The sequence below is a fragment of the Anoplopoma fimbria genome, chromosome 15 (genome assembly GCF_027596085.1).
Source record: "Anoplopoma fimbria isolate UVic2021 breed Golden Eagle Sablefish chromosome 15, Afim_UVic_2022, whole genome shotgun sequence".
NCBI classification, from domain to species: Eukaryota; Metazoa; Chordata; class Actinopteri; order Perciformes; family Anoplopomatidae; genus Anoplopoma; species Anoplopoma fimbria.
In genome coordinates, this window is record NC_072463.1 from 10,322,443 (window position 1) to 10,337,758 (window position 15,316).

General features: G+C 41.4%; 2 protein-coding genes across 3 annotated transcripts in view; one reads left to right on the forward strand and one right to left on the reverse strand.

Moving 5' to 3' along the window:
• The first annotated feature begins 1,210 nt into the window (after positions 1–1,210).
• On the forward strand, positions 1,211–8,237 carry alkbh1 (alkB homolog 1, histone H2A dioxygenase). Its single transcript, XM_054613249.1, has 6 exons — positions 1,211–1,369; positions 2,551–2,659; positions 3,183–3,345; positions 4,755–4,845; positions 5,734–5,927; positions 6,143–8,237. The coding sequence occupies exons 1-6, from the start codon at positions 1,232–1,234 to the stop codon at positions 6,597–6,599; spliced, it is 1,152 nt and encodes a 383-aa protein (XP_054469224.1). The 5' UTR covers positions 1,211–1,231; the 3' UTR covers positions 6,600–8,237.
• A 15-nt stretch (positions 8,238–8,252) lies between these two features.
• Positions 8,253–15,316, reverse strand: part of ldah (lipid droplet associated hydrolase) — a 9,244-nt gene continuing 2,180 nt past the window's right edge. Inside the window, exons 1-7 of one of the 2 annotated variants that reach the window (XM_054613251.1) lie at positions 12,634–12,719; positions 12,388–12,535; positions 11,840–11,974; positions 11,435–11,604; positions 10,821–11,061; positions 9,682–9,764; positions 8,253–9,490 (exon numbers count right to left, since the gene is read on the reverse strand). In XM_054613251.1, coding sequence (XP_054469226.1) covers positions 9,302–9,490; positions 9,682–9,764; positions 10,821–11,061; positions 11,435–11,604; positions 11,840–11,974; positions 12,388–12,526 — 957 coding nt within the window. In that variant the 5' untranslated portion in view covers positions 12,527–12,535; positions 12,634–12,719 and the 3' untranslated portion in view covers positions 8,253–9,301. Of the gene's footprint in view, positions 9,491–9,681; positions 9,765–10,820; positions 11,062–11,434; positions 11,605–11,839; positions 11,975–12,387; positions 12,536–12,633; positions 12,720–15,316 lie in introns of those variants that run through there. The other variant, XM_054613250.1, reaches the window with a different exon arrangement.

Genomic DNA, 15,316 nt, shown 5'->3' on the forward strand with positions numbered 1-15,316 from the left:
TGAGTTATTGGGCTAATCTACAGGGTCACAGTAAAGAACATCATACACAGGACACTTTAGATCTGTGCTGGGAAAAGGAGAGGAGAAAGACAAGAAGGTTTGGATGGACAGTATGAGAAAAAGCAGAACACAACTTAAAATAGGTAAATTAAGTTTTTCTCCAACAGTTCCATTGCCTGCAATAGCACTGGAAACTTCCTGAAGCCAAAGTAGACTTTGCATTATTCAAAAAGAAGAACATGGACAGAGCGGGTGATTTCAATTTGCATACAATACAGGCACATATTGACAGTTACCATGGTTATGTCCAGGTTTTCACAGACGCATTAAAGAGTTAAGTAAACGAGGTAGGAATAGCATTTATTGTACCAGAATTTAATGTCAAAATAGATCAATGATAACTGAGGGACTATGTGTGTACACGGGAGAAATACTGGCAATAATGTTAGCACTACAGTGGATAGAGGACATGAGACCATTGAGGGCAATCCTTTGTTCAGACTCAAGCTCTTCATTAGCAAGCTTACCGAACAGCCATTCAGACAGTAGACCATCCTTATTGAAATACAACAAACATTATACAGAATTCAAACGATGGGTCCATATCACATACATATTGGTGTCAAAGCAAAGGAAATGGCAGATAAAGCTGCAAAAGAGGCCGCAATAAATAGCTGCACTGATGTTATAGTCAGCCTCAGTCAATCACAGACCAAATGTATTATCGAACAGAGGTTGAAAGAAAGGTGGGAGGAAGACAAAAAAGGACAATGGCTTTACCAAGTCCAGAGGGAAAGTGGGAGAAATGGGATCCGCAGGAAGGAACAGGAGAGATGAAAAGTAATATCGAGACTTAGATATGGACAGTACGCTACTACAAGTAGGATAACACCATACAGGAAAATGCAACTATTGTGGGCAAGAGGAAACAGTAGAAAATGTCTTTGTACAGTCAGAAATATGAGCAAGAAAGAAGGCATCTAATGGAAACTTCAAAGATAAAGAATGCATTTTGATATAAATATTCTGCAAAAGAAGTTAAGAAGTAAGTCTTATGAAATACTATTTCAGTATCTTCCACCAAAACATTTATTGAGAAAATGTGAGACGTTTTTATTATTTTTTATTAAGTTGTGTAAGTTATACACACTCTATACCAGCAGGTGGCGGTAGAGCACCATAGAGAAATGATCCCTACCGCCATATGAACCAAGAAGAAGAAGATGACGTCATGGCCAAGATGGCAGCCTCAGTGGTGGAGCATGGCGAAGATGCATTTAGAAAAATGTTCAAGTTTTACAAGAGAAGAAACCCTCCGCCAGATTTGAGCGATGTCATTGACTTCTCTAACAGAGTACCGCGTGACCAGGTGAGAGAAAATAGGACCAACGAGGAAACCTGAGACTGAAGTAAGAGTAGTAAACACACACTGTTATACTGAAGTAAGAGTAGTAAACACACTGTTATACTGAAGTAAGAGTAGTAAACACACTGTTATACTGAAGTAAGAGTAGTAAACACACACACTGTTATACTGAAGTAAGAGTAGTAAACACACTGTTATACTGAAGTAAGAGTAGTAAACACACACTGTTATACTGAAGTAAGAGTAGTAAACACACACTGTTATACTGAAGTAAGAGTAGTAAACACTGTTATACTGAAGTAAGAGTAGTAAACACACTGTTATACTGAAGTAAGAGTAGTAAACACACACTGTTAGTACTGTTATAAGTAAGAGTAGTAAACACACACTGTTATACTGAAGTAAGAGTAGTAAACACACACTGTTATACTGAAGTAAGAGTAGTAAAACACACTGTTATACTGAAGTAAGAGTAGTAAACACACACACTGTTATACTGAAGTAAGAGTAGTAAACACACACACTGTTATATTGAAGTAAGAGTAGTAAACACTGTTATACTGAAGTAAGAGTAGTAAACACACACTGTTATACTGAAGTAAAACACACACTGTTATACTGAAGTAAGAGTAGTAAACACACACTGTTATACTGAAGTAAGAGTAGTAAACACACTGTTATACTGTAAACACACACTTATACTGAAGTAAGAGTAGTAAACACACACTGTTAAACACACTGTTATACTGAAGTAAGAGTAGTAAACACTGTTATACTGAAGTAAGAGTAGTAAACACTGTTATACTGAAGTAAGAGTAGTAAACACTGTTATACTGAAGTAAGAGTAGTAAACACACTGTTATACTGAAGTAAGAGTAGTAAACACACACTGTTATACTGAAGTTATACTGAGTAAGAGTAAACACACACTGTTATACTGAAGTAAGAGTAGTAAACACACACTGTTATACTGAAGTAAGAGTAGTAAAACACACTGTTATACTGAAGTAAGAGTAGTAAACACACTGTTATACTGAAGTAAGAGTAGTAAACACACACTGTTATACTGAAGTAAGAGTAGTAAACACACACTGTTATACTGAAGTAAGAGTAGTAAACACACTGTTATACTCTGCAGAGCCAGTGATATTTCCTTTGAGTGTGTATGTGTCTGTGATTGACAGGTAGTCCCGGCTATACTGGACCCTTGTGGAGTGAGTGATGTGGAGGCTGCCACGGTTGGATTACAGCCTGTCAGAGACTGGAGAGCCTTCGGCCTGCAGGGTTACCCAGGTAAAGGAGGACACCAAAAATCAGACTCAAATACTAAGAGTTCAACACACTCTTAGACCAACACTCAACATAGTATTTTCTTGGAGAAAAATACAGATGCATGACAAATGAAAGGGAAATGCAACATTAAGTGTGATTTTGTTTCAACAAGAGCCTACTGAACAGCTTCAGGGCTCCGTATATCTGTACAGTATCAGATATTCCCTCATATGGCGGTTCTGATGATGTTGGTGGAGAGCATTGTAAACATGTCAGTTGAGTTGAGATCTCCTGACTATGAAGGTATTTTATATATCCAGTTATTCAGTGAGCCCTCACACTCTGCTTGGAAGCATCTGCAGTTTTTTCCCCACTTATTTATTAAGGTTTTTGTTTCATGTGTCACCCGACTGTGTCATCTTCTTTCATTATGGTATACTACTGCACAGCACTGTGTCCCACCACAGTGCTCCAGTGAGATGGGTTTAATCTTGATCCAAAATGTTCACTTTGACCCAGTACTTTACTGCTGTGTGTTGTTCAGGGTTCATGTTCATCTCCAACCCGTTTCTGCCGGGCTCCAAACCCTTCTGGGTCAGACAGTGTCTGAAGACCTACCCTCAGAAGCCTAACGTCTGCAACCTGGACATGCACATGTCTCCCTCTGACACCCAGGACATCTGGGACAAGAGTGTTCATGGCCTTAGGTGAGAAATTTCTGACTAAATCTGTCTGACCTTAAGCCTGGGCCAGTTAACTGTTGTTGTGCCAGGCCTTTAAGCGGGGGTGTCGAACTCAATTGGCGAGAGGCAAAATTATAAACTGGGACAACGTCGAGGGCCAAACAGGGTCAACATTTATTAAACAGGATAGAAAGGATATTGGATACATTGCAAAAAGAAAACATATTTAGGTAAGCTACGCATTTTTTGTAGAGCCAGATGTTTGGCATCTCTTCTTGGCTGCCAGTTCATGAATGTTTGGGGTTAGGCCCTGTGATGTGAAAACCTCAAGATGGAGTGAAGGTGTGCATCAGTGAGACGACTCCTGTGAGGGTTTGTGTTCATCACAGAGAAAAGCTGCTCACACAGGTCTGTGCTTCCAAACATGCAGAGCATTAGAGCAGGATGTAGGCGGAGTTAAGGCATCGTTTCCGGGATGAAGCTTGGAAACTGTGCAGCGCACACTCATACTTTGCCTTGAGTGTGTCTTACACTGGAGGCCTATCAACTCCATTTGGATGTTCACAGGTGATAATTCCACGACAACTGCAAACGGATTTCTGAGCAGTTCGAATGAATATTTCTGAGCTGCAAAGTCGGCAGATCGCCGAGTGAGTGCGCCCAGTTTATCAGCAGAATGCGCAGTCAGGAACACAGCGGGGGAGTCAGTGGTTTTCTCGCCGGCCGGATATAATTGTACCGCGGGCCTTGAGTTTGACTTTAAAGGATTTCAGGTAGAAGCAGGGAGGAAGTTTTTACTTAACTCAGGGCTATTTTTCTCTTTTGATCGAGCTAGACTAGCGGTTTCCCTCTGCTTCTAGTTTTGTGCGTATCTTCTTTAAAAAGTCTCCTTTGCACAGTTTGTCCCTTAAAGAGGACTGATGTGTATGTTTGGCCGTCCTTTCACAGTCAATTGTCTTAACTCTGTTTTAGTTTCATGGAGCAACAGACAGAAACTTCTTGAGGCCAAGTCAATCTTTTTACATTCCACCAGCTCTAAGCCCCAGTGCACTGCATTCCTTTAGTGAATAAGAACAATCACCAGTTGTCTGTTTAGTGCAGAACAAAGAGCCACAGATTCTTCATGAACAAGTGCTGTGATTTACATAGTAAGAAGTTAGCTACTTTCACTGCCAACACACAGGGAATTCTACCGATGTAAACCTACAAAGACTGGGCAGGTCTTGAGGAGAACTACTGCATACTGTGCACTACTGTGTATTCAAAAGGATCTGTATAGTCTGATTTTAACAAGGGAAGGGAAATCATGGAATAGGAAAGAAGATAACTAATGTCATCGGAGTGCAAGATTAAATGTGTGCACTTTAGATGCTCATTGACAGTGTCGTGGTTCCAGCCTGTCTCTGTAACTGTACCGTGTTTGATCCCCACAGTTGTCCTCCCTCTGGAAAGACACAACCAAAGACTCTACTTGAAAGGCTGCGTTGGGTCACTCTGGGATATCATTACAACTGGGATACCAAGGTAATCAACTCCCCCGGCTTTGTGAGAGGACCCTGTAGGTAGAATTCCATTCATATGGAGTTGTTAGTGCAGAAATGAATACCAATATTCTGATCACAGACATACAGCTTATCAATATTTATTTATATTTGACCTTTAATCACAACATTCTTATTCCTTTGGATCTCAAACACGGATGTGAGGCTATGAAATGATGAATCATACTTTCTAGTGAACGATAAAAGGCTTGCAAGAGACAGAGACATGAGATGAGCACACAGTCAGTGCTCTGTGGACATGGATGAAGTCCCCCTACTATTCATATACTATTATCTATTATATATTATTATAACTATGTTAATACAGTGTGTATAGCTTCTACATCAGGGGACTAGCTGCACTTAACAAAGTGGAGATTTAGCCCAGTGGCTTAGTGGTTCAGATGGTGACCATCACCCTTGACTTCTGATGCATCTCTCTCTCATTTCTCTCTCTTTATCTCATCCGTCTGTAATACTGGCCTTCAGAATAAAAGCAGAGAACAGAACAAAATGGAAAGAAATACAGGCTCTTAAAGTCAGCTCTATCCTATACAGTGATGCTGTCTATACAGCACTGTCATTGTCAAAAGCCATGAAGGTTTATGTGATAAGGGCCATCAGGAGTATCTAAAAACATAAACTGTGTCCTCATGTGGCAAATTTAAGGATGTTTTTGTCTCTTCCACTTTTTGAGATGATGCTTTTATTTTTTTTAAAGATTTGGCCTAAAGTCTTGTAATTGTTGCAAAGCGGGACGAGTTTGTAAAATATATTGAAAGAAAATGGTCCCAGCCTGTTACTACATATCTCGGCAAGCCGCTTTTCTCATGCAACGCTCCAACGTTTGCCTTTGTTGTTCACTTCACAGACTTACTCTGCCAACCACTACACTCCTTTCCCAGCTGATCTCCACTCACTGTCCTCCCACATTACATCGGCCTGTGGGTTCCCGGGCTTCAGCGCAGAGGCTGGAATCCTCAACTACTACCGATCTGACTCATCTCTGGGAATCCATGTGGATGAATCCGAACTAGATCACAGCCGACCGCTGCTGTCCTTCAGGTGAGAGGGGGAAATAAACACTGCTGAGAGGAAGGACTTCTCCTACAAATTCAGGGCTTTAGAATGCCAAGCACTTTTGTTTAGTTGTGTTTTTGCACCAGTAGTTGAGGATGTTGTAATATGCAATATGGGACAGAATATGTCGTCATTGCCAGGTTAACTACAGGAAATACTCCTAACACCCTCACTGGGGGTCTTGTTGTCTTTTCTGATAGTTTTGGGAAATCAGCTATTTTCCTCTTGGGAAGCACCGACAGACAGGACCCCCCCACTGCTATGTACATGCACAGTGGGGACGTGATGGTGATGTCGGGACAGAGCCGCCTTCGTTACCATGCTGTCCCACGCATTGTTGCAGCACCCCAGGGTGATTCAGCTTTAGAGATGGAAGCCTGCGGCCTGGCCTCATCCCTACTGGACAGCTCTGTGGTGGAGCCGCTGTCAGAGCAGGACCGGGCCGTGTGCTCCAGGTACATCCACAGCTCCAGGGTGAATGTGACCGTCAGACAGGTGCTCGGGCCTGGACAGAGCTTCCCAGAAACCCCCTCTTCTCACCAAAGAACTGATGCAGACCAGACAGAGGGGCACCGTGAGCAACCAGCAGACAGAGAGAGTAGAGAGGGGAAGAGGAGGAGGAGCAGCTGTGACTCTGTTGATACCGTAGAGACATGACACGGATCACCTACATTTGCATCTGACACTAGTGTCTTCATTTGCAGTTATATAATATTATATGTCCCTTTGCTAAGAAGCAGAGAGCGCTTCAGATGTGTCAGTGTTTTGTAATTGTTCGGGAGGATTTGGGAAGGATAATGTGGGATCGACGCCTTATTATGAATCAAACTTCTTTTTTTTTGGTAGCTCCAATGCTAGGATTGGCCAGGCGTACATGCTTACGTATCCAGACCAATGAGCTCTCCTGACCCTAACTACTCAAGGTTCAATGCCTGGCCTTAAGTATCTCTTGCTCATCCAGCTAAGCAGAGCAAGGCTTGCCAAGAAATGCGGTGGGATTCATGATTATGCCTGACGGACTGCTGGTTCTAGTTAATAACCCGGGCAGCTGCATTTTGAACCAGCTGTGAGCGATTTAGAGCAGCTTGACTAAAGCACTGTAGAGAGAAAGAGTCTCTGTATATTTAAAATAAACAAGATGGGAGAAAACTAAAGTGTGAATTAATAGTTCGAGATCCATTAAAGACGAGCTGCATCTGATTTCTGTGATATTTCTAAGTTGAAGAAAGCTAGACTGAACTAGTTTAGTGACATGATGGTCAAAAGTCAATAGAAGGTTCTTAGTGGTGGAATCGATATATAACCTGATCAACTGCAGAGGTAAAGTCGTCATCTCTGGTTTGTCAGGGTATAAGTGGAGGGAAATGATTTCTACTCTTATTTACACCTATCATCAATCTCCAGGTAGCATATCCAGATAGCATCTTTATTTTTGATGTTACCTGAATCAATAAGCAAAGCCAAGACCACATTTCAAGGTTTGTGGATCTCAGCAGGTGTGAATGAAACACATGAGCATATTCTTATAAGAAATCCCTACACAACAAGTTCACAGGTACCTAACTCTGCCTCTTCCTGGTAACTCAAGCAAGCAGGGCAAAAGCTACAAGTAGAAGCCAGTGATTTAGAAACTAATGACTTTGGTTAGTGGCATTGCTTTCCTAAACAATTTCTATTTATGAGGTTGAGGAAAAAAAAAAAATGTTCTCCCTTCCTATTCATTTTCTCCCTTTTGTGTTCTCTCGGTCATCCAAGCTCAATAACGTTTTCACATTGCAAAGAGTCTGACCGCTCTCTCTAAGGTCCTTGCCTTTGTGTCAACACGTTTCACAGTCTCAGGTTTTTTCCCATCAGGTTGTGTCTTCACCAAACCCAAAAAACTAAAAATTATTATAATAATAATCAAATGTATGCTGGTGTAAAGAGCGACAGCTTTGAGAAGAAACTGCTCAAAAGGGAAAGCTACACTGTGACTTCATATGTGGCATCGGTCCCAGCCGTTCTCATTCCCACTGCAATGCTAAAAACTAAAGCAAAGCTGACGCACTGTACACGGAGACCCCCTTTGGTATCTGTATGAGACAGAGGACTATCAGAGGACCATCACCAAGGAGCTGTTTGAGTCCCAAAGTGTTGCTGAGTTATTTTGAAGTTACATTAGTAACGTTTGTGACATGTTTTCCTGTAGTTATGTTGCATTCTTATTTTAAGACTTTGACTTTAGTAAGGAAGTACACTGTAAATCTTCTCTATATTGGCCCCTCCAACTATTAAATCACCAGCTGTTCATTTGCTTAAGACATAAATAAATTGGAATTTTTCATACCTTTATTACGAAATATATACTTGCAACATGATAATGTCCATCTTCAATTGAACTAATTGAATAATTGTTAAATATCAAAACATACAGATCATGTTTTCACTGAAGCTCCAGAAAGTTCAATCAATGCAGAGCTCTCAGGTCCTGTTCTCTTCAACCCCTCTATACAGCTGAACACGCTGAAGAGAACTGCTACTGAGTGGAAACATTACAGTTGGATTATGACTTGCTCCAGGTCTTGAATGGATTTTGCATTTTGTGTGACTCTCACAACTCATGCAGAATAATCCAAGTCTCATTTATCCAGTTGAAAGCTAACTTCTTCACAAACCTTCCTGCTGAAAGCACTTTGGACTAACGGATGAGAAGTGGGCCAGGAGACTGTTGAGTGAAGATCATGTTTGTGAAGTAGTGAGCATGAGACTGCAGAGAAGAGACTCAGATTATACTGCAATGGTTGTGCTAGAGTGTGTAAACAGATATTTTGATATAGTTTTGCGTTTGTTTTACATCAATTCATCAAGATTTCACTTGTAACACAGGAGGAGTAATTGATTGAAACAGATGGTTATTCTGTGGGTTCCTTCCAGCAGGCTCCCATACACACCAACACAACGTTTGACGTTGTCCATTGAACCCGTCGTCACTCGTTCAGCACGGTAGTTGTTTCACCCCTTATTGTATCTGCGTTTCAATTCAAGTCAGTACAGTGCATGATCAAAGTTTGATCATTTTTCCACTATCGAACAAGTTTGGAATGAAATTAGTTTGAAATGAGTCTTGTCTTCACTTGCTCTGGTTATCAATACTGTATGATAACACATGAATTTGGTTGTAAGCGTTTTAAGGTGTGATTAAAACCCTTTGTGGCTAAATGTTTCATCACATTCTCAAACAGATTACATTACAATCTGTTGATGTTTCACAGCACAGTCACATTGACAACCAATACAAATATAGTAAATAAGATGAATATAAACCACACTACGCAATTATATCAACAAAACATTCATATTTGACATTCAAGCTTCTGGTCTCATGTCCTCAAATCTTCACTGACCCATTCAAAAACGATTTTGGCAACTTCCCTTCCTGCATCCAGGACGAAGGCGTGGCGGAACCCGTTCTCACACAGTGTAAAATGTCCATGTGGGAAGTCCTGCTTGATGTCATGATAATAATGAACAGGGCACCAGTGGTCTGCAGCTCCATAATAAAATATAAGCTGGAAATGGGAACACACAGACAGTTTACTGGCATTGTTGATTTCTAGATAGAATACACAATAATAGAAGCTAAAAAAGAGTCACATGCACACACACTATTAACTGATCAGCATGTAGACTTTATGTCATATGTGGTTTTCATGTTATCAAATATTCCACCATGTGATTATCTGTCGAGGCCTTTTCTTACCTTTTCAAGGTTTTTCTTGATGGTGATGTTGTCTCTTTCCAGAACTTTCTTCATTTCCTGACCCCCCATGTACATAGCATTGGCTACAAAGAGAAACAAATCCCACTGGTTTGAGTATGAACAGTATGAACAGTATGAAATGACTCACAGGCTTGTTCTTTGTGTGTAAACTGATGGGTGTCTTTTAGCACAACATTTTTCTGACCAAAGAATAAGCATCTTAAACAACAGCAGAGCATTGCGTTGCAAGCAAAACATAATGCACAATATTTAGTAAAATGACCAGGGATCTGACTCATTCTTTGATTATGTATTCTGCTAGATGTGCTAAGGTAACGGAATTTGCAGGTATCAGTTTTGCAGTGACAACTAATCTCCACCTCTGAAGAGCAGGTGTAAACATAGCAAAAGTAAGATTTACAAGAGGTTATAGTGGGAACATGACACAGACATTAAAGTGTAACTGCATTTATCAAAGTTGATTACTCTACGCTGCTGTAAGCCTGCAAATTTCCCCGCTGCGGGACTAATAAAGGATTATCTTATCTTATCTTATCTTATTAATTATTGATTAAATTCACATCAGGTCAGCAACTGCACGTTTCTGTCTTTTGTTAAGACATGAGACATTACTGTTATTCCCTCTCTCTGTTCTCGAAGGCATCTTATCATGTCTCTACATGGATGAAAAGCTCCTGCTGTATTACATACCAAGTTAGATGATAATAGTTGGAGGGAACAGCTGCTCTGCAAATGTTAATGTTTTGGAATCTTTGTCAAATTGCAGAAACCACACATGTGAAGTGTGACTGTGAGCTGTCCTTCGTTTGCAGTGTGACTGTGTGATGAGCTTTTCTATATCAGGAGCAAAATACATGCATGATAAGCCATGTTTCTTTTCTTAAATCTGTCCCCTTGTGTCTCCTGTCTCTTCTTTAAGCATGAGGAGATCCAGCTGACCATTGCACAATCCACAACTGTGTAGTAGGATGTAACTTCTCAGTCGCCTGTATAAATGGTGGCTTTATGTGCTTGGAATACAACAGTCCAAAAAAACCATATAGCTAGCACTGTAACATCCTTAACAAAAAGTGAAATATTATAAGCACCACAGGAGTAAAGACAAAATAACAGCCAACCTGCACAGTCTCCACTGAGCAGACCTACAGTAGGTTGGACTACAGTGTGGTCCAGGGACCGAATGTTGCCAAACGCTAGTTTGATCAGGCTGGCTTTGAGTCCCTCAGGCAGCAGAGAGAGCAGGAAGAGAGGCAGGTAGGCCACATAACGCATGTGACACAGCACAGGGGTCATGACCTTCCCCTGAGGAGTCTGAGCCATACGCTCGATGGTTGGAAACAGCATGATGGCTTTTATGATCTGCATGAAGAAAGCAGAGTTCAATTCAATTTAATTCAGTTTGTTTTGTTTAGCCCAGAATCACAAATTACAAATTTGCCTCAGAGGGCTTTACAATCTGTACACATGTGACATCCTCTGTCCTTCCCTCACATCGGCACAGGAAAACCTCCCCTAAAAAAAACCTTTAACAGGGAGAAAAAAGGAAGAAACCTATGGGAGAACGACAGAGGAGGGATCCTTCTCCCAGGATGGACAGAATGCAACAGATGTCATGTGTACAGAATGAACAGCATAACAGAGTTACAACAGAGTGATCTGTTTAAGACCTTTCTAGCCACAGGTGTTAACACTAACATCTTTTTAATGAGCCACCCTGGCTATTTCAACCAACCTTGAGTTCAGGATTTCTTTTCATGATGTCCAGAATAATGTAGCAGCCGATGGAGTGTCCCACCAGGACCAGGCTGGTTTCTCTGGGAACATGTCTCCTGAGGAAGGCCAGCTTGTGTTCAATCTGCCCGTTCAGACCAAACACGTCATGCTCTGCTGCTGAGGAAACATCTGCATAAAAAAAGTAAAACATCTAAACTTGGTTCTGTGAGAATCTTTCAAATTTCTCTGTACTTACTTTTGTGTAAATATTCAACTCCACACTCATTTAAACCACTTCCATATTTTATAAATATGTGATGAACATTCATATTTCAATTAACATCATTATTCATGCTCTCTCTTCCAATGTACTTAGATTAGTTTGAAAACCCTGAACTCAAAAGATTTCGAGAATATTCCGAACCTTCAACCATTTCCATGGAGTCTGGTGGTACACAGTGGCCAGCATGGCTTACGGCCCACACTGGGTGGTGGTAGCCAAACATACTGTGAAGACTTTGCATGAAGGTTCTGTAGAAGCCCACTACTCCTGGGTTACCTGTGTGGAAGACAGTGGTAGATCAGCGTATGCTGAAAATGTCAACATCATATCAGAGAGTAAAATGTTAAAAACTGAAAGTCAACATCAACTGCAGCTTCATGGAGACGTTACATCAATGGCACTATACATTTGTACCTAAGTACTTGTGATTCTAAATTCAGTCAGCTGAATCCTACAACAAGCATCTGTGCATTGTGTATGTACCAACCAGTACTCCTATGCTGTAGAAATACTACCTTGCCCCAATGTTTCTGCACATCCTATCAACTCAATATTCAAAGTTTCAAATCTAGATGTTGGTGCAGGGCTCCTCTACAAGACAGGGTCAAACATCAGCTGATAATGCGAGACCTGTCTTTGTTGATATTGTACTTAAGTGGTGCAGATGTATGAATCCAGAATCAACTCACCTGGAATGATGAGAAAAAGCACCTTGTGTCCAGAGTGTAATTGACAGGAGCCAAATTTCAGAATCTCAGTGATGGCTCCACAGCAGTACAGAAAGTCTGTCTGTGGTCTGTCCTTCCTATGTGGTACCATGTTGTCCATCTCATGAGCCTTGAGAAAAGAGGGGGAGAATATAAACACCAAGTGAATTTACCACTTTACCTCATACGTTCCATTCACGCACCGTGGAGCACGTTGAAGGAGCTCACCGGTGCCTCCTGTTAATGAGTAGCGTTAGCTGACACTGTGTGTTCCTCAGTCCAAAGGTGACGCGTTCCCTCCACGTCAGAGGTTAATACAATTTACCAACAAAAATAACTTGAGGGTCTCACATTTCTGTCATTTTAGTCTCATTTTCTGTGGGCATATTTGAAGCAATTTCTCTGTGACACAAAACAGAAGTGTACCTGACACTTGTCACAGTAGACATGCGTTTTTCCTGAACAGCCTGGCAATTTGCACCTTGTTGCTTCTTTTTTTGCATCATAATTTGGCATGTGGTCCAGCATGTCGGTCTGCACCTCTTGAAGGGGCCGTTTTTCCATGGCTCCCCTCTTTTTGGGGGCTCATCATGGTGAGGTGGACTCATACATGGACTGGGTGTGTTGGAACTGCTCGGCCTCCCTCGTTTTCTCAATGCGTGGGCTTCCCAAACGCACAAGAGCTTCTGCCACATTCAATTTGAAGTCAAGGAGATCCATGACTAGCGGTGGCTGAGTGCCCTGACGTTCTTTGTCTCTGCGATACTCAAGCCAGCTATTCACTACAGCAACATCAAAGGCATGAGTAATCATGCGCAGTGACCATTTGCGGGACCGGATGGTAATCCTGTAAAGGCTGATGAGTTGATCAAGCTTGTCCACCCCTCCCATGGCCTTATTGTATTTCTTCACCACCTCTGGACGCTTGACCGTAACAAACTGCCCATCTTTCTTCTGCCACCTAGCAACTTCATCTTCATCTCCTACACCAACAAAGTTGGAGGCCAGCACAACAGAGCGGTTATCAAACCACTTCACTAGAACCACCTTTCCATCCCTACTCCTCACTACATCATGGTTCCCTCGCTCTTTTTGACATTTCCTTGTCACTCTTCAGTGGAGGCTTTGCAAAGCGGACAACCCTAGCTGTGCCAGCCGCATGGATTTTCTTTTCAGCCAGCACTTCAAGGACATTGTAGGTAGTGAAGAAGTTGTCAAAAAAGAGCTTGTGGTTAGGATTCTGGATTCTCTGGCACAGGTGGGCAACCACACCTGCTCCATGTCCTAAAACCTTCTTGCTCTGCTCAGAGAGCTCTGTTGTGGCACCTTGATAGATGAGGAAGTCATAAGCAAGGCCACTTTTGCCGCAGAGGAAATATATCTTGACTCCCCATGGTTCTGGCTTCCCTTTGATATACTGAAGCACAGAAAGTTTCCCCCTGAAAGGCACAATCTGCTCATCAATTGCGAGTTCTTCTTCCATTTGCAGCTCTAGACAGCGTTTCCTTATGGAATCATAGAGTGGTCTGACCTTGTAGAACACATCAGTGTTTTCAGAAGGCCTCTCATTGTTGTTCACCACATGCAGGTTGGAGCGAAGCTGGAAAAATCGGTTTCGAGACAGAGTATCCCGGAAAAGGCCGATATTGATACTGGAAGACCAGTACATTCGCACTCTTGGCAAACCCAATGCCCCAGTTGCCAAATGTAGACCAACAAGGGCTTCAATCTCAGAAATTGATGCATGTTTATACCCCCTGACTGCATTTTGTTCTGCATAGATGTTAGTCATTGTTGTCATCAGCTGGAACATCTCACTGGGAACATACTGCTTGAAGTAGCCATATGGTGTTAGTGGCTCAGGGGGTTCAGGAGCAGGAGCAGGACTTTCCCATGTCGTGTTTACTGGGGTAAAGGGGGTGCGACGCCACTCAATATCACTCTTCTTTGTGATGTTTGCAAAAGGGCCATCCTCAAGTAACAGGTTTCTATCTGCCTCCTCAAGCTCATAATTCTCTCCGTCTTCCTCATCCTGACCTTCCACTGCCTCAATCTCAACTTCTTCCCCTACCAATGGTACCTCTGCCTCATCCCTGTCTTCCCCTGAAATCATTAGCAAAACATTATCTGTCTGTGCTGTCACCATACTGTTCCTGAATATGTAAGGGCCCTAAACATTTGTATTTATATATTTATTTATTTATTTATTTATTTAAAATCTTATATGTGATATTATGTGATGTTTATACTAAAACATGACTATTTTTTTTATATGATATTCACTGACTTTCTACACTCACCAACTCTTGGAAATCTATTAGCATCTCCATCTTCCTCATCGCTTCCAAAAATGTCAATATCAGAGATATTTCCATTGTCGATCAGTTCAAGGACTTCAAGGGCTGTATATTCTGCATATGGAATATTTTCAACTGATTATCAACTCATTCTCTTATTCTGATGTACTGTTTTTATAGTAATAAGGTCATTCATCAATACTGGTAAATTGAGTTCAATAACATGGTTTCTGACCCAATGTCCATTCTAATGGACAGCGATATTTGAAAAAAATCCTGTGTAAAAACTAACACTGAAACATATGATATTACACTTCTATTTATACATTCCATCTTTCAATATTGTATCAAAACTATGAAATCTTCTATAAAATATCTATAAATATGAATATAACTGTTGAAAATGGTCCTTACTTCGACGTGTGGGGTGAAGCCCTGCCATGCCTCTCTTCCATGTGGTGGATTTTTTTCATACGTCAACAAGCAAAGCTATACTGCCGTTTGATTGGTTGTTAAACGTCCACTTGTATGGACTTAAGGGTTCAAGTGGTGTAAAACGTTGCAAAAAGTAAAAAAAAAGCCCCCGTCATGTGACGTCCATTGTAATGGACACA